Source organism: Leucoraja erinacea, chromosome 20 (assembly GCF_028641065.1).
Source record: "Leucoraja erinacea ecotype New England chromosome 20, Leri_hhj_1, whole genome shotgun sequence".
Taxonomy (NCBI): Eukaryota; Metazoa; Chordata; class Chondrichthyes; order Rajiformes; family Rajidae; genus Leucoraja; species Leucoraja erinaceus.
Genome location: NC_073396.1, coordinates 17,161,457 through 17,175,698, shown reverse-complemented (window position 1 = coordinate 17,175,698; position 14,242 = coordinate 17,161,457). Strand labels below are relative to the sequence as shown.

The following is a 14,242-nucleotide window of genomic DNA, read 5'->3' as shown; positions in this document are numbered from 1 at the left end:
GTGTGTTTAATTGCCTCCTTAATGCAGGTATAAGAGAGCTCTCTGCACCTAGTCTTTCCTCCAGTCTTCCCATCACATTTGGAAACTTTTATGCTGTTTATCAACATGAGGACCAAAGTTGTGCCAATGAAGGTCAAATAAGCCATCATGAGACTAAGAAACATTAATAAAACTGTTAAAGACATTAGCCAAACCTTATGTTTACCAAAATCAACTGTTTGGAGCATCATTAAGAAGAAAGAGAGCACTGGTGAGCTTATTCATCGCAAAGGGACTAGCAGGCCAAGGAAGAGCAAAGTATGGAGGAGGGAAGGAACTGCCCAAGATCGAAAGCATACCACCTCGTCTGTGAAACATGGTGGTGGGGGTGTTATAGCCTGGGCATGTATGGCTGCTGAAGGTACTCGCTCATTTATTTTCATTGACGATACAACTGCTGATGGTAGTAGCATGTGAATTCTGAAGTCACCAGAGAAGACACCCAGCAACTGGTGATGTCCATGAATCGCAGACTTCAAGCAGTCATTGCCTGCAAAGGATATGCAACAAAATACTAAACATGACTACTTTCATTTACATTACATTGGTGGGACTATTTAAATGAAGCCTTTCTCAAGCCTTTCTTGATGTCCTCTGAGTGAAGGCTATATGTATGCATTTAAACTATGAACCACTGTTGTATAACGTTACTACCTCCACCGATGTAAAGCACTTTGGCCAACGAGTTGTTTTTTAAATGTGCTATATAAATAAAAGTGACTCGACTTGACTTGCTAAACACTGTTGTAATTTCTACATGGTAAAACCAAAATGTATAAAAATGGCCTTTATTAAAATCTGACAATGTGCACTTTAACCACATGCATTTTTTCTATTACAAATCTCAAATTGTGGAGTACAGAGGCAAATAAATAAATGATGGGTCTTTGTCCCAAACATTATGGAGGGGTTTATTTTGTAATTTCTCACTGTAGCAGGTAGTTAATTTTGCCATTGGTTCATAATTCTTTATTTTGGCCAAAGTGCGATTAGATTTTGTTAATGATTAGGGCATTAACATCAGGAAATCGCTTCCTCTGTTTATATCAGTACTATTGATGCAGACTGCTTTCGCTATTTAACTAGACACAAAATTCTGGAGTAACTCAGCAGGCCAGGCAGCATCTCTAGAGAACATGGATAAATAAGAGTCCTGATCTGAAACATCATCTATCCATTAACTCCAGAGATGCTGCCTGACCCACTGAGTTACTGCAGCATTTTATCATTTTTTTGTATAAACCAGAATCTGCAGTTCCTTGTTATTATAAATTGTTTTCATTATTTGTTGGTTTCTTATTGTCCTCAATTTTTTGGGAATTTCAGGATTACCACTTTGTGAATTTAAACTACATTTAAAACTTTACTTCCAAATATTGTAATGTTTTAGACTTGGTCCATCCACTATTTTTGGCATCAAACCTTCATCTTAAACTTGGTACAAAACAATATATCAGAAATATTCAGCAGGTAAGACAACAGCTGTGGGAGAGCGTTGTGTGCAGTTCTTGTCACTCAGCTACAGGAAGAATCTCCATAAGTTGGAAAAGGTACAGAGGAAATTCAACAGTATATTACCTGGGCTTGCTGGATTGAATTACAGGGATACAATGGGTAGGCTGAGATTTTTTTCTTTGGAGCATAGGAGGTTGAGGGATGACCTAATTGAGGTATACAAGATGGGGAAAAATGAATGCTTGCAATCTTCTTCCCAATGGAGAAGATTATAAAATAGAGGCCATAATATGCTTAAGGCGAGGGGATAAATTTGAGGGACCTCGGGGCAACTTTTAACTCGGAGGGTAGTTTTTATCTGGAACGAGTTGCCAGATGAAGCTAGAGAAGCGGATATAATTACAACCTTTAAAATATATTTGGACAGTAATATAGATATTTAGAGGGCTACTGGCCAAATGAGGCAAATGCGACTAGCCTAGTATGCCAACTTGGTCATTTTTGAATTTGCTGCAATGACAGGACATGATTTTCAAATATGTATTTTAAATTTATATGAAATTTGTTAAATAATGCATTATTTAAAAAATGAGTGAGCCAAGTAATATTGCAAATGCCATGAGGTTACGTAAGGAATGCGAATACACTTTCTTTAAATGTATAGTTTTAATGAAAAATAATGTTTCTTTTTCATATTCTGAAAACCAGATAAGGTGTTGTACGATAAAGTTATCTGCTTCCTTCAGAACAATAATTGAGTGTATCCTATTCTAATATTTAAAAAAGAGTTGAAAACAAAGTTCATCATCCAAATCACCACCAAGGCTGTGAAGGCTGGTAGAGAAATTGGACAAAAGTGGTGAATGGAAAAACACCAAACCTGCATTTCTTTTTAAAATGCAACCCAGCAGGAAGGTTGGAGTACTTGGTCTCTTGACCACCTGCTCTATATTAGGTCTGAAAATGTATATTTGCTGAAACATAAGGTTTTCATCTCTGCTGAAAGGTTCATTCCCAGGTCTGGGAATTTCTATGAAATATGTAGTTCAGGGGACACCCAACTGCTAAGTAGTGCAGTCCAATCCCTCTGCTGGGGTTACAAACAATCAGAGACAATAGTGGAAGTCATGAAGCTATCTTGTATACAAACATGTCATAGAGAAGAAACCACCTTTAAAAGTCACAGTAATCCAGGTTTCTGGTTAAACTCCCACAGCAACACAATTCATGAAACCACAGCTCTCACTTCACTTTACGTGTCCTGAATCTCAAGGAAATCTAGTTCATCTCGCCAATGACTGACGTAAATGTTAATTTCCAGAACTCGCTTACGATTGCGGGCTATTTCATCTGTATGCAGCTGCCAAACAAAAAGTATGTTACAATCTTGTAAATTTAAACATCTGCATATTCCCCACTCTTGTTTCTTGAAGTATATTCTTGTTATCTAATTTTCTCCGATCTCATCAATATACTTATAATTAAAAAGGTGATCAGAGCTTTATTAGACTGAGATCTTTGCAATTTTTGCTTTAAAACCCCTGAGGCTTCTGCCTATTCTTGAAGATTACATGGGGTCAAGACAGGAATCGACCTGAGATGTGATGAAGCATCAGATCTTATGCTCCTTATTTATCTTGAGTTCCATGCACTACTAACATTGCCATAAGTTAGTAAGAGAAATCCAGTGATGTACTGATAACTGTACACGCACGCACACACACACACTATCTTCTCCAAGCAGAGAAAGCACATATGTACAATCAGTCAATCTAAACAGCACCAACTCAGATTGTAAGTTAAGTGGCCCATGGGGGTAAAAACAATTGGAGATGGTTGAGCACTAATCTGTAAATTCCAGGGTTCTGTCATAAAACAGAATAAGACGGTGGTAGAGTAGCCGTCTGGGCTCTAAGATATGAAGGTACCAAATTTGGCAGATTATAATTTTTCCATATGATAAACTATTCTAAAGGGTCTACCCCACTTTCCCGAGTTAATCACGAATTCTCCCGAGTTTTCCCCTTGATTCAAACTCGGAGATGCCAGCCGTAGGTACTCGGGGCTATTTTTTTTACTCGTGGACATTTTTCAACATGCTGAAAAAATGTTGCGACTTACCTGATGCCCCGAGTACCTACGGCTGGCATTACCAGCCGCTACGATATATCTACGGACTCGCTACGGACATTCTCCGAGTTTGAATCAAGGGGAAAACTCGGGAGAATTCATCCAATGCGGGAAAGTGGAACAGGCCCTTTACACCTTTCATCTCCTTCATATTTGATACCCTTTTGTCTCCTTTTTATCTCAAATCTGTGTCACTGTCTCCACCCACCTACCAATCATCCCCACCTGTGTCCACCAATCACTTGTCAGGCCCACCCCACCTCTTTTTCAGGTCTCTCCCCATTACTACAGTCTGAAGAAGGATCCTGACCAGAAACATCATCCGTCCATTCCCTCAACAGATGCTGGCTGACCGATGAGTTCCTCCAGGACTTTGTTTTTTACTCTTTTCTTACTCCATTTTATTGAACTTTTGAGTTTCCCTTTTGGCAAATTTATTTTCTTTCCTTTCCCTAACCCCAATTTTTCTATCAACCACTGAAGCTATTCGACTTCACATTTGTTTTCAGATGCCACATTTCTCTTACCATCACCACACTCAATGTCCAACTCATGTTGAATGACTTCTCGGTGTGAGAGTTGTCATCACCCAGTCTGATCTTTTGTTTTGATACTATCCCTGATTTCCCTTGTTATCCACGGATGCACTACCTTCCCTGATTTATTATTTTGCCAAACTGGGATGAACAATTGTGGTAGTTCATCTCATTAAATTATTCCTTCCATTGCATATCCACCGTTAACCCTTTAAGAATCAATTGCCAGTCTATCTTGGCCAATTCACGTCTCATACCCTCAAAGTTACCTTTCTTTAAGTTCAGAACCCTTGTTTCTGAATTAACAACGTCACTCCCCATCCTAATGAAGAACTCAACCATATTATGGTAACTCTTGCCGAAGGGGCCATGCACAACAAGACTGCTAACCAACACTTCCTCATTACTCAATACCCAGTCTAGAATAGCCTACTCTCTCATTGGTTCCTCTACATGTTGGTTTAGAAAACTATCATTCCAAGAAATCCTCTTCCTTAGCACCCCTGCCAATTTGATTCACCCAATCTATATGTAGATTGAAGTCACCCATTATAACTGTTTTACCTTTGTTGCACGCATTTCTAATTTCCTGTTTGATGCCATCCTCAACTCCACTACTACTGTTAGGTGGCCTGTACACAACTCCCACTAGCGTTTTCTGCCCCTTAGTGTTTCGCAGCTCTACCCATATCGATTCCACATCCTCCAAGCTAATGTCCTTCCTTTCTATTGTGTTAATCTCCTCTCTAACCAGCAATGCTACCCCACCACCTTTTCCTTTCTGTCTATCCCTCCTGAATATTGAATATCCCTGGATGTTCAGCTCCCAGCCTTGGTCACCCTGGAGCCATGTCTCCGTGATCCCACTATATCATATTCATTAATAACTATCTGCACATTCAACTCATCCACCTTATTATGAATGTTCCTTGCCTTGAGACACAAAGCCTTCATGCTTGTTTTTACAACACTCTTACCCCTTATACAATTATGTTGAAAAGTGGCCCTTTTTGATTTTTGCCCTGGATTTGTCTGCCTGTCACTTTTACTTTTCACCTTGCTACCTATTGCTTCTACCCTCATTTTACACCCCTCTGTCTCTCTGCTCATGCTCCCATCCCCCTGCCATTTGGTCTGTCGAATCTACAACAATTTGAAGAACTGTTTATCTTCAGTTTGTTCTATTCATCTAAAATGTACCCAATGAAATAAAATTACAGAACTAAAGCATTTTACCTTCTCGAGAACATCCCTGACCCAGGCATTTGACTTTGTAACCATTTTGTCTTCTTGGTTGTCAATCTTAAGTAGATGCAAGTCATGTGATGCATTGACTGTATTAATAACTGTATCTTTATCAATAAAGAGCTGCATAAAAATAAAACAAAACATATATATATATATATATATATATAGCATTTTCATTTTAGTTTTTAACCATTAAGTCCCAAGTGATTCACAAAAGTGCGGGAGGAATTAATGATAACTGCAGAAATGAACAGGTCTTTTTCTGGAAATTGACATTTGCTATTTGGTGTTTGCTGGGCTGATTATCACTGGTAATCACATTAACAACATTTATTACTTTGCATGGTTAGCATAGCTCACTCAAAGCTTAGCACATGAATACAATGTTATCTTAGTTGATAATTTGTAATGTTGCTTATGGTGAAGGGTTGTGTTTTATATCAGCTGTTAACCATATACTACAAAAAGGTGAGTGTTATGATGTTTGAAGGAACAATGCCATGTGCAAATGGGTAAAATATCCTATAAAGATAAAGATAAAGTATTATATTAATGTATATCACTGTATATTCGTGCAATATATCAACAATATAACTTAGCAGACAGCATTTCTGGAGAGAAGGAATGGGTGAAGTTTCAGGTCTGAAGAAGTCTCGGCCGAAATGTCACCCATTCCTTCTCTCTCGAGGGATGCTGCCTGTCCCGCTGAGTTACTCCAGCATTTTGTGTCTATCTTTAATTTTTAATACTTTTACATTAACCCCACTTTTTCTCCACCCCCCCTCCGCCCCCCACAATTCTCATTAAATCAGAGATTCTACCACTCAGCCGCACACTATGGGCAATATACACTGATGAATTAACCCACCAATTTATGGACTCTGGTACAAGACAGAAGCCATTAGATGGAAAAGGGTCAAGATGGAGCAATTTTTTAGGGTTGCATTCGCTCATCCAGTGGAAGATGTAAATGCAACCCACCTGTTCTGCTGTACGGATCAAGGGAATGGAAGAGAAAATATCAAACATGGCATTTTATGAAAAACAATTAGTACCAAAAGCTGAACAGATAAGCGGTAAATGCTCTTACAGCTCGGAGTTCCTCTGGCATTTCCTCATCCCCTTCTGTCTTTCCCATCTTGTCATAACTGCTCATAGCAATTTCCAACATGTTCTCGTGGTTACGGTTCTCCAGGTCCCGGCACTGTGCTATTGTAGATAGTGTTAAAGTTGCAAAGACATCTACCAGTGAAAAAAATATTATTTGATTCATAAGTAAATATTAGACTTTTATGGGGTATCAGATCCAACCAAATCCTAATATCCACACATTCAGCAGAGAAAGTCAAATGCTTTGCCTCAATTGTTGAGACCAAATCCACACAGGTCAAAGATAAAGTACAATAACTTCTTGATAAATACACTTTCATGGCTAATCTATCTTTCACTTTCAACCCCTTTCTCCTGCCTTCTCCCCATGATCTTTTAAACCCTTACCAATCAAGAACCTGTCGATCTCTGTTTTAACAATACCTGAAGACTTGGCCTCCACAGCTGTCTGTGCAATGAATTCCACAGATTCACTACCATCTGACTAAAATTCCTCATCTCCTCTCTAAAGATATGCCCTTTTAATCTGAGTCTGTGCCCTCTTGCCTAGTTGAAACATCCTCTCCACATCCACGCCATCCAGGCTTTTCATTATTCAGTAAGTTTCAATGAGGTCACCCTCATCCTTCTAAATTCCAAAATGTACAGGCCCAGAATCGTTAAATGCTCATTAAACATTAACCCAATCATCCCCGCCCAGGATCATTGTCCTCCTCTGGACCCTCTCCAACACCAGCACATGCATCCTCAGATAATGGGGCCTAAATCTGCTCACAATACTCCAAATGTGGTCCGACCAATGCCTTAAAGCCTCAGCATTACAATGTCCACTGACTCTCTGTCTATCCTGCTAGTACTTGCTCAAAAAATACCAACAGATTTGTCAGGCAATCTCTCCCCTGATTCTGCATCATCAGAATTATTGCCAGAAACTCCTGCCATTGCTGCTCCACCGTCATTTCTGCTAGAATCCCTTTCCAATCAACTTTAGCCAGCTCCTCCCCTATTCACCTCTAGTTACCTTTACTCAACAGTAATACCAACACATCTGATTTCATCTTCTCCCTCTTAAACTGTAGGTTGAATTTTAGCATATTATAGTCACTATCTCCAAGAAGTTCCTTTACCTTAAGCCCCCTAATCAAATCTGGTTTGTTACACAACACCTATCCAGAATTGCTCTTTCTCTACTAGGCTCAATCACAAGTTGCTCTAATAAGCCATTTCGTAGGACTCCAAAATTTTACCATCCACTGAATTCAGGCTAACCAGCTTATAGTTTCCCCTCTTTTGGCTCGCTCCCTTCTTGAACAGTGGAGTAACATTTGAGTTCCAATGATTCTTGAATTCTAAAATTCATGTAATTGTATTTATTTGTCTGTATTGCTTCAGCATTTAGAATCAAAAGTCGCATTCCACAGAACGTTTCTATGTAGCAAGCATACAGAGAAATAAATGTATTTATAGTTTATATTCTGGGTAAAGACAAAGCCTGCATCAAATATTTTTACCATTCTTTCAGATTGATATTGGCATCGGATTCAAATTCTCTTATATTGAATAAACGTTTAAAAAGCGTTATTGGAAGTTAAACAAATTAAAATACCTCCCAAGTTGTATTTGAATCAGAACTGAATGCGATGCTCCACACAAAATAGCATTCAGTCTAAAATACTTCTGAAATACAGTGTAGTTATCTGAACTATATATTTATTTAATAGTTATGGAGAGTTTGGGAAAATGGTTGTTATACATTTACATTTTTGAGCAGTGAGCAGTAAAGAATGCAACCAGAAAGGTAATAGATCTGAAGGATGACAAGAGATGAAAATATGTTTTGTTTCCAACTAAGGGCAACTTGGCAATGTAGCCAATCAATTGAGAGTTCCCACTGAAAAATAATGTATCTATCTGATTAAGATTAAAAACTGTAAAGACATGCTAAGGTGTTCAAACATTTTGTGAGATTTAGGTGATTCTTGTGGTGAGATAAAAGCATGAATAAATACTCGAAAGTTTTGCTGCAATGTCATTTGTTCATCAAAAGGCATTTATAATAAGTGCTCTCCAAGGTAACAAATTGGAATGGATACAGTCCATAACAGGTAACATGCACTTGGTTTATGGAATTACCTGTTTTCATAGGATCAATAAGTTTATCTTACTCTTTCAAGTTAGGGTGCCAAGTAGGAAGTGTTTACATTAAAGGATATAGAGCTTGTACATTTTCAATGTAAGTTGATACAATTTCTGAAATATTTCGTTCAAATTCTCTGGATGCTTCCTGCAAAACCAAGCAAAAAAATAATTAAAGCCAACAGCTGAAGCAAATAGTGTAAAATAACCAACATTTGACCATCCTCTCCAGAAAGCACTGACTGGCATGTATCCTCACTGTGTAGGAAGGAACTACAGATGCTGGTTTATACCAATGTTAGACACAAAATGCTGAACTCAGCGGGTCAGACAGCATCTGTGAAGAATACGTGCCGATTCTGGTTGAAACCTTTCTACAGACCAAAGGGTCTTCAGTAGAAGGGTCTCAACCAGAAACGTCACCTATTCCTTTTCCATCCTCACTGCATTGAAATCAATGTTCAATCTTCTGTTCTATTTCCTTCTGCTTCAGAGTTTCAATGCAGAGGAACCTCTTCACCTCTCCCCACCCTCCTTAACATATATATTTTAAATTCATGCCTGGTCTAACCTATTTGTTATCTTGTAATTTAGTCCTATTGTAGGGATTTGAACTTTGCTAACCAATCTTTCTTTTAGTGAAAAGTTTAAAAAAAAAATGTCAATACAAGACAAATCTCAAAAAGCTAAATTAAAACCAAGCTAAGCAAAATCTTGTCATTTCCCTTAAGGGGCTGTCCCACTTGGGCGATCTAATCCGTGAGTTCTGGCGAGTTTCCCTTCGACTCATACTCGCAGCATGGTCGACACGAGGTCGTAGGAGGTCTTTGTAACTCTCCTTCATGCTCGAGAGTAGTCCCCGTGTACTCTTGGCCTCAGCTAGGTCGCGGCGTATTTTTTAACATGTTGAAAAATGCCCGTTAGTAAAAAATGGTCGGCATGGAAAAAATCGATACTTTTTTTACTCGCAGGTTTATTCGTAGTAGGTCGCCATGTTAGTCGTAGGTAATTGAGGGTAGTCGAAGGTAATCGAAGGTTGTCGTAGTCTTCATCATAGTCGAAGGGATTTCGAAGGAGGTCGTCTTCACTCTCCACTATTCGGTGTCCAATTTTCCTGAAGTTAGTCGTAGCTAGTCGAAGCTAGTCTTCAACATGGTCGAAGGAGGTCGTCTACATAGTCGAAGGAGGTCTTCAACGACATTTTTGCAAACTCTCCTAAACTCTTCTAAACTCGCCAATTAGGTCGCCCACGTGGGACAGCCCCTTTATTTCTTCTGTGTGTACAATTTCCTGTCCGACTTTGGATGATAAACTTTGAGCGGTAAAAATGCCATTTTGTTTCAAATTTACTGGAATGAACAGATCATTACTCTACCCTAAACCTGGTACATGGTGAACATCGAACTTTTCATGAGAAGGTGGTTCAGACAAGACTGAGAGTTAACAGTGACCTGGTGCAACAAAACGTATTCTAGAAGATAAAAGCACATTGTATAGGAAACAATATCTTGTTATGAAAAGAATAATTGCATGATTTTCTGGTTACAAGGATCAGTCAAGGCCTCAAAGCTTTGCACTTTAGGTAAATGGATGATGGCACTGGAGGTATCACAGCTAAAGTTACTGATGATACAAAGATAGACAGGAAAATAAGAGGTGATGAGGAAGTTAGAAAAGGGATAGCAATAGATTGTGAATGGGCAAAGATCTGGCAAATGCAATATAACATGTAATGGCAAATATATAATGTTAATGCTTTGGCCGCAGTTTGATCTGAACTGATAGAACGGATTGTTTACCTAATGATCAAATGTTGAAAAGGCTAAGCTTGTTTTTGCTGGAGTTTATAACAGTGAGAGTTGGTTTGATTGAAAAAAAATGAAAGATGGTGAGGGGACTTGATGGTGAATCTACGGAGGATGTAGCCCCTTGCTTGTGGGATTATCTAGCACTGGAGGACACTATTCAAAAATAAGGGGTCTCCCATTTAAGTAAAGTTCAGGTGACATTTTTGACAAAGGATCTATGGAGCGAAGGAATAGGTGACGTTTCGGGTCGAGATTCTTCTTCAGACTGATTTGGGGGTGGGGGGAGTTTCTCCAGCATATTTGTCCCCCCCCAGTCTGAAGAAGGGTCTCGACCCGGTCCATAGATGCTGCCTCACCCGCCGAGTTTCTCCAATGTCACCTCCAGCATCTTAAACATTTTGACAAAGGATAGTGAGCTTTTAGAACTCTCTTCCACAAATAGTGGTGGAAGCAGAATCTTTTAGTTTCATGACTAATCCTAGTGTGTAGAGTATCATCTGACTGATCCTGAGCTGGAGAGGGGAAGAAAAATGTAGAATACAATTTTTTCTGGAGTTCTGGCATGTGTACATAGGGTAAAGGTGGAGAGGTGGCTGAGACCTTCATACTGTTGAATCGCTGTTAGCTGCTCAATCTATCCAACTTCACACTTGTAAAAAGTGCATATGAATCTGGTACTAGAGACTTACTGGTACCTGTAGTGCTGAGGAATGGCCCTTCATCAATAGAGCATACAATCAGCACTTTGAAGGGAGTGATCAACTTTTGTCATCCCTGTTTTCTACTCATGCACAAACACTCGCTCTAGCGCTGAACTGGCTTATTAAATGTGACATTTATCTTGTTCAGACCAAAACATGAACTGTGCTTCCATCTTGACAAATGCTGACTGGCTTGCTAAGAGATTACTACATTTTACGTTCTCATTTAAAAAATAATTATGTGGGGAATAGATATATAGTTTTAATTGCAATGAGATGTCATCAATTCTTACCTCCAGTTGGTCAACCAATTGCATTTCCAGGCTCATCAGTTTACTCCATAATTTGTTGATTTTCCCCCGCAAATGTCGAGTCTTACTCTCCATGAGCACACTGTCAGAAATGTGCTGCATTTCATTCAATGCCTGCATGGATACAATAGTTTAAACATAACCACTTGCTACTAAATACAATGCCTACTCTTTTGCCTTCAATAACCAACTTTTATAGCATCTTTACTGCAGCAAAAATGTTCTGAGATGCATTTTCAAACAAAATAATTGATGTCAGATCGCACAAGACAATACCAGGGAAGACGAGCAAAAGCTTCATCAAAGAAATAAATTCTACGCAGCTTTTTTTTTTAATGTGGCTTCACAGGATGAGCCAGCAATTAATTTCCCATCCACAATTACCCTTGAGAATATGGTCAGATTCCTTCTTGAACCACTGTAGTCTCCAAGTTGTGGGTATACCTACAATGATGTTAGGGATTTCATCCAGTGATGGCACATTTCCAAGTCAAGATGGTGTGTGACTTGGAGGACATTATCCAGTTGGTGATGGTGCCATGCTTTTGCTGTCCTTTTCTCTTAACTGGTAGAGGCCAAGGGTTTAGAAGGGATTGTCTAAGAACTCCAAGTCATTTTAAAGGCAGAAAGAGAGGCTGACAGGATTAGTAATGGAATTCCACAGCTTCAGGTTTTCACAGCTAAAAACATTAATTTGGCAATGTGGAATTTAGCAGAATTATAGAATTGGATGAGAGAATTGAATTATTTGTGACAATGATTGCAGATGATATGAAGATAGGTGAAGGGACAGGTTGTGGAAATAAATCAGGGACACTGCAGAAGGATTTGGCAGGTTGGGAGAGTGGGGAAAGAAGTGGCAGATGGAATTCGGCATTGCAAAGTGTGGTGTCATGCATTTTGGTAGTATGAATAAAGGTATAGACTATTTTCTAAATGGGGAAATAATTCAGAAATCAGAGGTGCAAAGGGACTTGTGAGTGCTGGTACAGGATTTCCAAGAAGATAATTTGCAAGTCAGTAGAAAGGAAGACAAATACAATGCTAGCATTTATTTTGAGAGGACAAGAATGTAAAAACAGGGATGTAATTTAGGCTTTATAAGACACTTGTTGGACTGCATTCGGAAAATTGTGACCAGTTTTGGGCCCCATATATTCCATATGGGATCAAGGGATATGGGGAGAAAGTAGGAACGAGGATTTTGGATGATCAGCCATGATCATATTGAATGGCGGTGCTGGCTCAAAGGGCCGAATGGCCTGCGCCTGCTATTTTTTTCTATATCTGAGGAAGGATGTGCTGGCATTGTAGAGGGTTTTGGAGGAGGTTTACAAGAATGCTCGCAGGAATGATTGGGTTAACATATGATGAGCGTTTGACAGCACCGGGCCTGTAACCACGGGAGTTTAGAAGAATGAGGGGGGGGCTCATTCAAACATCGAATCGTGAAAGGCCTGGATAGAGTGGATGTGGAGAGCATGTTTCCACTAGTGGGGCGGTCTAGGACCAGAGGTCATAGCATCAGAATAAAAGGACATACCTTTAAAAAGGAGATGAGGAGGAATTTATTTAGTCAGATGATGGTGAATTAATTGCCACAGAATGCTGTGGAGGCCAAGCCAATTAATAATTTTATGGCAGAGATTGACAGAGTCTTGATTAGTAGGGATGTCAGGGGTTATGTGGAGAAGGTAGGAGAATAGGACAGAGTGAAAGGCAGATCAGCCATGATTGAATGGCAGAGTAGACTTGATGGGCCGAATGGCCTAATACAGCTCCTATAACATGAACATATCTAAAAAAGATATAGCTGAAGCAAATTACAAAGATAGCAATAGGCAAGACGATTGATAGAGCTGATATCGTGAAATAGAATTTAAAGACGAATGTACCTTAAATGAGGCAGCAGTATTTTGAATAACCTTCGGTTTACAGGGAAAATACTAAGAGGAGCTGATCAACACTGCATTCAATTGGTCAATGTCGAGGTCATAAATTTCTAGATGAGAATTTCAACAATAACAATGCAGGACAGGAATTGGATAAGTTGGCCCAGGTAGAAAAAAAATGTGATGTTGATCTGGAAATTTTAGCTGCTCAGGCTTACACATGACACCACAATTGCTAACTGTCTTAAGTTCTATTTCATTCATTAGCCATGGAATGGTGGAATGGCTAGGAAGAGTATTTGTAAAGGTATTAAATTAGTTACCACGTAAATGGTTACCATACAATATTACAGCAAAGATCTATTGTGGAGACACAAAACACCGAAGATGCTGAAATTTGGAGCAACAAACAAACTTTTGGAGAAACTCAGCCGGTCGGCTAGCATTTGTGGAGGCAAAGGTAAGGGTCAATGTTTCATGCCTTTATATGATTTTTCTGTTTGATGCAAAGCTTTAGCGTAAATTTACCCAATGCATTAAATGGTGACTAAAAATAGATCTCTTAAGCAGTAATTTAATGAACTCGTATTGTAGGAGACTCAATTGATGGATACGGATTGGCAATAATCAACTGACTCATCAAGATTCATGGAAGTCATGGAGCTAATTGTGCATTAGCTTGTCTTCAGCAATAGTTCCATTCTTATAAATGTTGTCCTCGTGGTCAAATGTATATTTAAATCATGGGAAAAGTCTCACAGGAAAAACTATTATTAAGGCCATACCTAAACCATGATTTTGGAGAACTTTCAAATACTACAACCTTTACGTCAACTTTTTATCTTGGACCAAAAGTGCTGAGTGCTCATTCCTTCA

At 39.1% G+C, this 14,242-nt stretch overlaps 1 protein-coding gene across 3 annotated transcripts in view; it reads right to left on the bottom strand.

Moving 5' to 3' along the window:
* Window positions 1–260: 260 nt before the first annotated feature.
* The window catches only part of drc3 (dynein regulatory complex subunit 3), a 28,710-nt gene continuing 14,728 nt past the window's right edge, over window positions 261–14,242 (bottom strand). For 2 of the 3 annotated variants that reach the window (XM_055651391.1, XM_055651389.1), the window contains 5 exons: window positions 11,457–11,588; window positions 8,732–8,802; window positions 6,499–6,622; window positions 5,397–5,528; window positions 261–2,854 (listed from right to left, as the gene is read on the bottom strand). In XM_055651391.1, the coding sequence (XP_055507366.1) occupies window positions 2,747–2,854; window positions 5,397–5,528; window positions 6,499–6,622; window positions 8,732–8,802; window positions 11,457–11,588 (567 nt within the window). In that variant the 3' untranslated portion in view covers window positions 261–2,746. The remainder of the gene's footprint in view (window positions 2,855–5,396; window positions 5,529–6,498; window positions 6,623–8,731; window positions 8,803–11,456; window positions 11,589–14,242) is intronic. The other variant, XM_055651390.1, reaches the window with a different exon arrangement.